Genomic DNA, 9621 nt, shown 5'->3' with positions numbered 1-9621 from the left:
TTGTGTGACAGAGCTGTGGGTGGCTTGTCCAGAGGCCGGGGGCGGGGGGTGCATATCTCCCTACTACTGTGTGCACCCCCTGGGGCATGTATGGGGGCATGTGCCCCCTGGATTTGTGTGGGGGGCTGAGGCGAGCTGTCTGCTGCAGGCTAGGGCTCTCTGTGCTCTGCAGCCTTTGCTGTTGGAGCCATGCACTGGCCGTGCCATGTCCCCTGCCCACCCAGCAGGAGGCACACGTGACATTGCACAGCTCCCAGGGCAAAGGCAGCAGGGCGCAGCCTGCAGCGGGCAGCCCACCTCTGCCCTGCACACAAAGCAGGGGGGCATATGCCTCCCATGCCTCTCCAGGGGTATGCACAGTGGCAGGGAGCTGGCCACCCCCCTCCTCCACACCTCTGGACGAGCCACCTGTGGCTCTGTTGCATGACCCGTGACCTGACCTGTCTGTGTGTCTGCCCCTCACTCCCAAGCCACAGCCCTGACCCACAGTACCCCACATCTTGCCAGGGTGTGCCACCCTCCCCAGGCTCCAAGCCCCACACACACCTACAGCCCCCTACACCTTTGCAAATAACAGCACCCCCCCACACACACACACACACTTGAAAAATAATCTCATGATTTACATACCAAATCTCTTGAATTTTAAGAGTTTGTCTTGTGATTTGTGGCAGTACTGTAGTCAGAATCTGTTAAAGCGATTACTAGGTTATAAGTCACAGTAAAAATATTTGACGAACTTGCTCATAGGTGTTTTAAACTTTGATGTAATGTTTGACCATATGTAGCCATGAGCAGACGTATCTGGGCATGTTGGATCAAACCTGTGTTGTCCAGAAATGGAGCGCTCCTGATCCTGCTCATTCAAACACTTGTTAATTAACAGAATTAAATCACAGACAGTGCATTTTAACGGCATATACCAATGTGGATTAAGTCTAGTCTTAATTTCTATTCTGACATGTTTGACGACAGTTATATTTGCAGTTTTGTGATCTCACGTATGAATTTTCATAGGTCAAAAACTGAAATGTGACTGAATGTGCTTATTAGATAAGTTAAGCAATTATTACTTGTGTAAAGCTTAATTTGCTGGATGGTCTGGCTGAGTCTATTGTAGGTGTTTCCAATAGGTGGGTGAATATCTGCCAGACAGGCACCCACGTTTCTTCATTTTCATCTTCAGTGGTTTTGAGCTTGTTCTTGGAACAGACTCTGCTTTATGTGGAAAAACTGCTTCTGTAAGCATTAATAAGTAATGGCATAGGCTTTGGGAAAAACACTTTACAGAAATGACTGGGGAAAGTTTGGCTGTCAGGGTTTACAGAGAAGTCTTACTGCTGGAATTTTCAGTATAAATAGAAGCTCATCTTTAAACTTCAGCTAAATTACTTCTTTAGAAGTATTTTTGTAAAACAGCCTCTTTAAAAGCTGGCAAGAAGTGACTCACAGCAGAGGCAGTAACATCACAGCTCTGGAAAAATGTAGTCTTTTGGTCATTGGTACCTCTGACTGATGGTTCAGAAGAGAACTGTCTTCCTGGAGGTGGAAAGAGAGGGTCAAGGTAGGCTCTCAAAAGTGAGTGGGTTGAGGAATATGCCATGACTTGTCAGCATGAAGGAACCCTAAAGATTACCACCCCAATGCCTGAAAGGTGCTGAGGTCTTAAAGCATCCAACTTCTCACTCTTCGAACCTGAAGCTCTCTCTCTAAATGACGCTATAGTAATTAAATGGAAGAAAGCACAAACGTCTTAAACCATAAGGTTACAAGCTATCCCAACTTTATGAACAATTACATATTTTAAAAAAGCATTAGCAGAAGTCCTAGCTTAATATAGTCATCTAAACCACATTTTTTTTCAATTAAAAGATATAAACAGCCAGGGAGGAAGAAGTACAATTTACTTGCTGTTTCAGCTCAGCTGGATGTCAAAGTCTGAAGCTTCCATGATCTTCTGTCCGAGTCTTTATTTCTCCTACCCCCATTAAAAAGCATTTTTTTCAGAGTATGCTTTTTGCATCTTTCACCTCTTGTATTTCTATTGTTGTTGCTGGGGAGATCAGTATCTCAACATGGCTTTGTAATGGATGTGTAGTTGACATCTAGTTTCAGGTTCTGTGAATTATACCATGATAACAGTATTTTTTGCAGCTTCTGTTGCTTCAAAAATATAATTGGCATCTTAATCAAAATACAGGACTGTGGAAAAAACTACATACTATAGTCTTTTTCTAGGTAAACAGTGACTAAAAAAATAAATTTCTCAAGTAAGTTAAAGTTCTTCTTTCTGTCTGCACCAAATAAACCACAATTCATCTACTCAGTTCTACATTTCCAAATTAAAATCTTCATACCCAGACTCTGTCTCCCTAAGCTCGTCTTATGCTTTCTCCTTATGAATCAATGGCTACTTCACCACTTCCATTCTGCAAATGTAACAGATTAGACACATGACGTCTCTCATGGGAAGGAGCCAAATGCATCAAACTTTGCAATGTGCCTATGCCAAGCATCACGGCTCTCTTTTTCATGTAAATAGCATGGAATGCAACAATTATATCCCATAACAAACAGGGCCAGACACAGGCCTGGGTGAACCAAGAGGCTACCCGGGGCTGGACAGAAAGAGGGCCCAGAATGGTAATTTTAAAATTATTATTATTACCTCTGGTGAAGGGGGACCCAATACTAAAAGTTTGCCTGGGACCACCAGGAGTCTAGGTACAGTGCTGATAACAAGGTACAGAAAATGTAATGAAGTACCTTATCTAGCTACATCAACCCAGAGAAGATGAGTAGGCAAAATGCACAACTTCTCTAACTCCTCAAACTGGATAGAGTGCTGACAATGACATCCCTAGTTTCTGAAATAAAATCTCCCTTCAGGAGTTAGAAAGAGCATGAAGAAAGCAATATGATGTTGGGATGGATGCCCAGCCTGCTGCTGGTCACCTTTTAAAATAAAAGGTTTGTTTTCAAAGTAAAGTAACTTTTCTGAGCCTCTTACCTAAGTAACGTAAAAAAGTAATACCTAATCAGCAGCCATCTTTCTACATCTGTCTGCAGGAAGTATATTCAAGAACATGCATGTTTTTGGCCACATACAGACAATCAGTTTCTCCTGCCCTCTCAGGAGAAACTACAAGTATACAGATGTTTAGGATTTTTCTCACAGAGCAAAAATGGACACTCCAGGACAAAAATAACCTGGGAATAACCAGGGTCAAATCACTCCCAAGAGAGTTTCTTCTGGGAGAGTGAATGTTTATATGTGTTTTCTTCTGAGAGAAGCCGCAGAATTGACCTCCAGCTGGGGTGGCCATTAGTCCTATCTTATACTGGACTATCCTGTTTTTAAACCCTTTGTTTCCTATGCATTTCTGAATGAGGAACAGATTGCAAAAAGTCCTGCTTTTCAGTTCATTGGTGGAAAGACGTGTCAAGCATTTGTCCTTGTGATTCTATTGGCTGTGCCTAGAGGTAGGGCAGTGCTCAGCTAGGAGGAGCAGGGTTTGGAACTAGCCAGGGACAGAGGGAGGTGGAGGATCCCAGTGGTCCTACCCCTTGCTGCTGATTGGCTGAGGTGGTGGTCTTGCCACTTGCCACTTACCACTGATTGGCCAAAGGGGCCAATGGTCCCACCCCTCACCAAGGGGATGTCCTATATTCTGGGGATGTGTCAGTGGCTACCCTACCTCCAGCATCCCAGGGTGCTTTGCTCCCCCCCAGGGGACAGTGTATCACTTGGTACACTCTGCTGCTACAGCCAAGCAGGTTGCAAAGCATACCCCCTTTGCAATCCAACATTGCGTTGCTGGGAAACAGACTTACTTTGAGCAGGCTAGGTTAGCCAGTCAGGGATGCCCTGTGTCCTGCTACCATTTTGTCTCCTGGCAGACTAAGGAAGCCTTCAGAGCATGCTGAGATGTGTACACAAAATCCCCCTGGCTGTGCAGCATCAACACTGCAAACTCCTCTACTCTTCAAGGGTTCAGGGTTTGAATATCTGTTCAGGTGTCTCCAGATAAGTTTTTTTTCTACCAGGAGAATTCTCCCAGATTATTTGAATGTGTGTATGCAACCTTTGTAAGCTGACTTCTGGTGCAGCATGGTAAGTAAAGAGGTTGTAATTTTTACTACTAGAACAGATCCCTGCTTAGGCTAGGACAAAATGAATTGGGAGGATTTCAGGTTAAAGACAGAGGGACTGGTTCTTGAATGTACTACTTCAGGGTGCTTCTATGTTGTGATTTTTTTTTTTTTTTTAATCTCCACTTTTCATGTACTTCAGATTTCTTTTGTGTTGTCTTCTATGTAGCAAGTGTAGTTTCCTGGTGGAAATAGTTTCACCACAGTATGTTTTCAGTAATTGGTCCATACTGTTTCAAATTGCATATTGTTTAGTTACTGGATAAAGGATTGGATTGACTTGGTGATGGTTACTAACTATGCAACGTTTTTATCTCAGAGCATTGGGCATATTCTAATTTTGTGAAATGGGGCAGTCAAGGCACAGATTCTGGTTGTTATAATTCCTTGCCTAACTGTACAGCTCTGAGATAAAACTGTGCTGTAGATTTGTTTAATGTACTCTTTGGGGCATTTGTCTCTCCTAGAGACTGCTGCTTGCCTCTTCCAGAGGAGCCATAAGCCAAGCAGTCATTTTCTAGTTGCCCTTAGTAAATGGATAATTACAGAGACTTAATAGGACTCTGCTATTTGGCTTGTAAATGACGGATAAGGATGAGGAGTATGATGAGTTACCATTGTGGGACTGGGCATTGGGAAGAGGGCAAGGCTAAGAATTAGCTGTGAGTGATAACTTAGCAAGCCCCCTTTTTGGTAGCAGGAGATGAAGTTATGCCTGAAAAAATAGGGTAAAGTTATTTACAGCACACAACACTGAATAGGGGAGGAGAAACATTACAGAAGTCTGCCAAAAGGTGTAGAGAGGACATACCTATTTGAAAGTCTTGTGTGAGCCTTAAAGAGGTAGAAGGAAATGGAAGTGTGGCTGCTTTGATCCTCCTTCTCCAGAGCAATAGGACTTTGTTGCTTTAGCTAAAGAAGATCTTGCTAGTATAGAGCTAGTTCAACAGTTTCATAGTAGCTAGGGTCAGGAGGGACCTGAACAGATCGTTTAGCTTGACCCCCTGCCACAGGCAGGAATGAATGTTGGGTCCTCAAGACCCCAGACAGGTGATCATCCAACCTCCTCTTGAATTTGTCCAAGGTAGGGGCAAGGACCACGTCCCTGGGAAGTTGGTTCCAGATTTTGGCCACCCTAACTTTAAAATATTGCCTTCTGATCTCTAACCTAAACCTATTCTCCACCAGCTTATTACCATTGTTCCTCATCACCCCAGGTGGTGCTGGGGAGAAAAGGGCTCTACCTATTGCTGTTGATCGCTCCTGATGAGTTTGTAGGCAACCACCAGGTCCCCCTTCAGCCTCCTCTTGCTGAGGCTGAACAGGTTCAGGTCCCTCAGTCTCTCCTTGTAGGGCCTGTCCTGCTGCCCTCTCACCAAGTGGGTGGCCCTCCTCTGAACCCTCTCCAGGCTGGCCACATCCCTTTTGAAGTGCGGCGCCCAGTACTGGACAGTAAACTGGCAGCTTTTTAAAATTTCCATACTGATTAGCTTTGCGTTAGTATCTACTGAAGGTAGTGCAGGTGGAAGATGTCTGTTTGATACTGAGACACAGGAAGAACTACTGTGTCCCCAGAAGACTCCATTGCAAGCTCCTTTAAATCGGTGGTTTTCATACTTCCTAAAATGGCAAAACACTTCCATGCCATTTGTTCTGCTGTAGAACCCCTACCCCTACCCTAGGAGACCCAGCTCAGCAATGGCAACACACTCCCTTACGGCCTGCTTCATCATTATCCCCAATTTCTTTGTGGAACCCCTGATGACCTATTGTGGAAATCCAGTGGAATGCAGTTTGAAGACCACTACTTTAAATCACTGTGGCTTACCTGTGCAAGGGGATCTATTTGGGGTGTATGAAGCCCAACAGAGCTTTACAAATAGACAAAAAATCAGCATAGTTTTAGGCAGGAAATGACTGTGAAGGGATCCTCCCATGTATACATCTATGGGCTGTTTGTGATCATTATCCATCAGCATTATAAACCAATTGTACTTCTTTTTCTGAACAGCAGTAGCACCTTGGAAGGTTAGGGAAGCATGTGAATGGAGGTGCCTTTCAAAATCCTGATACCCTAACAGTGCGAATGTTGTGTTTGGGACATTTTAGTAAATAAAACATTCAGCAACTTTGCAACTGAGCTTTGATTTAAGCAACAAGGAGAAGAAATGAAATTCTGGGGAAGTGATAGTAAACCTGGTTTACAAACTATGTTTAGATCTTTTTCCATATCCATTAGGAGAGAAAGTCTGGAAAGTATAGGGAAACACTATTTTACATGCAAGGTGAACACACTTTGCCTAATTTAGGTCAGCAAGTATATAAACTGGCAGCTTTTTAAAAGTTCCATGCTGATTAGCTTTGCATTAGTATCTACTGAAGATAGTGCAGTTGGAAGATGTTTCTTTGATACTGAGACAGGGAGAACTACAAACTTGAAAAATGCAAATAAATGTTATTCATTAGACCAGTGGTTTTCAACCTTTTTTCATTTGCAGACCCCTAAAAAAAATTCAAATAGGGGTGCAGACCCCTTTGAATTTGTAAGTGTGGGTGTTCAGATACTTTTCATTGGCCGTAGTCATCTTTTGCAGACTCCTTAGATGTAGCCTACAGACCACAGGTTGAAACCCACTGTATTAGACACTTTTACATGTGCTCTGATGTGTTTTAATTAATTGAGTCTGTGGGGGTGTGCAAATCGGAACGCTCCAGCTTGCTGCAGCATCTTGTGTATTCGTTGAATGAGCTTTAGTTAGTGCTCCTGCTGCCATTTTGAAATGCAGGATGTTGAATCCATGAGATGCTGTGGGCATTTTAATTGGAGCGGCTCCTGAGAGGTGCTCTAATTAAAACGTTCCCCATTCCCCCACCCCCACCTCAGAACACTTGTATAGGTGCCCTTGGAGGATTAGAAGTATTATGCAGGAGCCCTGTCCTGAACCTGCTCTAGAGGATGCCACATTAGGGGAACAAATACTAGGCCTCTGTTAAAGCAGTAATACTAGGAGCACAGCCACAGCCCTAAGAAGGGTCTTGCTGTTCCCAAAGAAGACTGGTCCAATTCAGGTGAACCCATAAGGAATAAAATGAAGACTGATCTGAGATGGAACCAAAGCTTAGAAAGAAAACTTGGTAGGAAAGAAATGAGGAAAAGCCAGATTCCACTCCTGAGACTGGCACCAGGAGCTAGGAACCAGTGAACTGATGTTAGCAGAACATGACTGCAGGGTACTATGCTTAGATCAGTGGCTCCCAACCCTTTTTTGCTGGGACCTGCTGCTGAGAATGGAGTATAGCAGTGGTGGTGCAGGGGCAGGGGAGCTCCTGGCATGTGGCATGGCTTGTCCTTTGTATGTGGTACCCCTGGCATTGCCACCCATTTGGGTTGGGAACTGCTGGCTTAAATAAATGCCCAATCTTCTGTTCTTACCAAGGCCAGTCTAGGATTGGATCCCTCAATACTGCAAACTGTACCTGCATGTGTTGCTCCCCAGGGAGAAGCGGGGAAGGCATAAATGTACAGGTGTTTTCTCCCTATGCTTTTTATTTTTACTGTATTATTAATAAAACCATATTATTGTCTCCTATTCACTCCAAAATATCATGCAGGCATTCAGGTCAGGGCAATACCACAAACTCAGGAGACTCTTAATTTCCTGTGCCCACTCCTGACTGCATGACCATGGCAACTGTGTGGTAACTGTTTGGGCTCATGAGTTACCCAGCTTAGAGTTGTACAACCCAGGCTTCAGTGAACAGTAGGGGAGGTCACCCAGGTTCTCAGCCAGTGCTCAGGGCTGACAAGTGTCATCTTGGGCAAGGCAAAGCTTCTGCTGAGATCCCCCAGTGTTAGTCTTACTGTGCAGCTGCAAATCTTAGCAGCTGTGAGAATAACAACCTTCTGCTGGGTGCTCTTGGGCCATAACAGGTTGGATGTAGTTCAATGAGGTAGTCTCTTACTTCCACAATTACTAAAAGTACTAGTGAGCAAGCACAGAACAGAATTTCAGAAAGGTATGTTGGTGTACGGCTTGTGCCCCAGACATTAGTCTTGTGTAGACAACTAGAGAAACAAAGATGAGTGAATAGTCCCAAAGGGACAAGCTGTGTACAGAGCATAGGGTGACCGCCCATCTGTAATTGGGCAAGACAGTCCCTAAATTTAAACATCAAGTCCCAGTCCCAGGCTGAATGCGTCTGGGACAGCATTTGTCCTGGATTCCCAGTACCATGTTCAGGGATTGGGGTTTTCTGTTTGCTGTGAGAAAACTGCAGAAGCTGGCAGAGTTCCAGCCTGCAAGGGGCTGCTTGGGACTGGGGGAGCAGGATGCAGGGGACGCCACATGCATGTGTGCATGCACACACATGACCATGGCTAGCAATACAGCCCAGGCAGCGGCGGAGAGCAGCTCCCCCAGCTGCCTGCAGGTAAGTCTATAGTGGGGGGTGGCATAGGCGATGCAGGGGGAATGGGAGGGTAGTTTGAGGTGTAGGATTGGTGGCTGGGGCTGGGGTCGCTGCCCAGCTGGGGTGGTGCATTGGGCCTGGGGCTGGGGTGGGAATGCACAGCCGTGAGGCCCAGCCAGGGGTCAGGATGGAGCTACAGGCAGCTTGTCTGGGGGTGGTGAGGGGCATGTGTCCTGCTTTTGCATTGTGAAAAGGTGCTAGCAGAAGGGTAGCAGGGCAGGTCTATGCCCAGCCCAGCTGCTGATGCCTAGGACACCGTTGGCCTGTGTTGTGTGGTTTGTGGTAGTACAATCAGCTGCCCCAGTGACAGTGGCTACTTTTGTGCCCCACAACACCTGGGGCACTGCTCTGCCCTTTGCCCCCTACGTTATGCTATTGTCTATGTAGGAGCATCTAGTAGACCCCAAGTCCATGTAAGCAGAGAAGCAGGCACTTGGCAAAGGCGTGATGGGACTAGGGAATAAGGGGACAATAACAAAATGCTAGGATGGGGGGACTCAGCATGGGAAGGAAATGTTCAACCTCAAATTTTTGCTTTGTGAGCCTGTTCAGAGGTGTTTGGGATTGGGTGTGTGAGGGGAGGGCATTTTGGACTGCTGAGGTGGGGCTTCCGTGGGTGAGCAATCTGCCACTCGTCCTAGGACCTCTCTTCCTTCTGATATTGGAGTCTTTTTCTTATCCCAGGAGAAGGAGCTTACTTAGCGGGCCTCATTGCAATTTCATGTAGCAGTGGACCTGTCTCTGCTCACTGGTGAATGTCATGCTAAATGACAGCCCTGACTCGTATTTTTGTGGAACAACAAAGCAGGAACCAGTTGTAGGGTGGATCTGAAGCTCGTCCATCACCATGCTGCAAGCACCTGCGATAGGCCAAGTTAGAGGCCAAGTGGCCGGTGCTGTACCTAGACTTCTGGTGGCCCTGGGCAAACTTTTAGTACTGGGCCCCGCTTTGCCAGAGCAAGTGCATTTTTTTTTTTTTTTTTTTTGCATTTTGTTTAA

The 9621-nt window shown here is 45.4% G+C and overlaps 1 protein-coding gene across 2 annotated transcripts in view; it reads left to right on the top strand.

Moving 5' to 3' along the window:
* Positions 1–3863: 3863 nt before the first annotated feature.
* LGALS8 (galectin 8) overlaps positions 3864–9621 on the top strand; it is a 48081-nt gene continuing 42323 nt past the window's right edge. Inside the window, exon 1 of one of the 2 annotated variants that reach the window (XM_019527240.1) lies at positions 3864–4114. In XM_019527240.1, coding sequence (XP_019382785.1) covers positions 4112–4114 — 3 coding nt within the window. In that variant the 5' untranslated portion in view covers positions 3864–4111. The remainder of the gene's footprint in view (positions 4115–9621) is intronic. The other variant, XM_019527237.1, reaches the window with a different exon arrangement.

This window comes from Gavialis gangeticus, unplaced genomic scaffold (assembly GCF_001723915.1).
Source record: "Gavialis gangeticus isolate Ggan-Ray unplaced genomic scaffold, GavGan_comp1, whole genome shotgun sequence".
Taxonomy (NCBI): Eukaryota; Metazoa; Chordata; order Crocodylia; family Gavialidae; genus Gavialis; species Gavialis gangeticus.
Note: the sequence above shows the minus strand (reverse complement) of the source record. Positions and strands in the feature narration are given on the sequence as shown.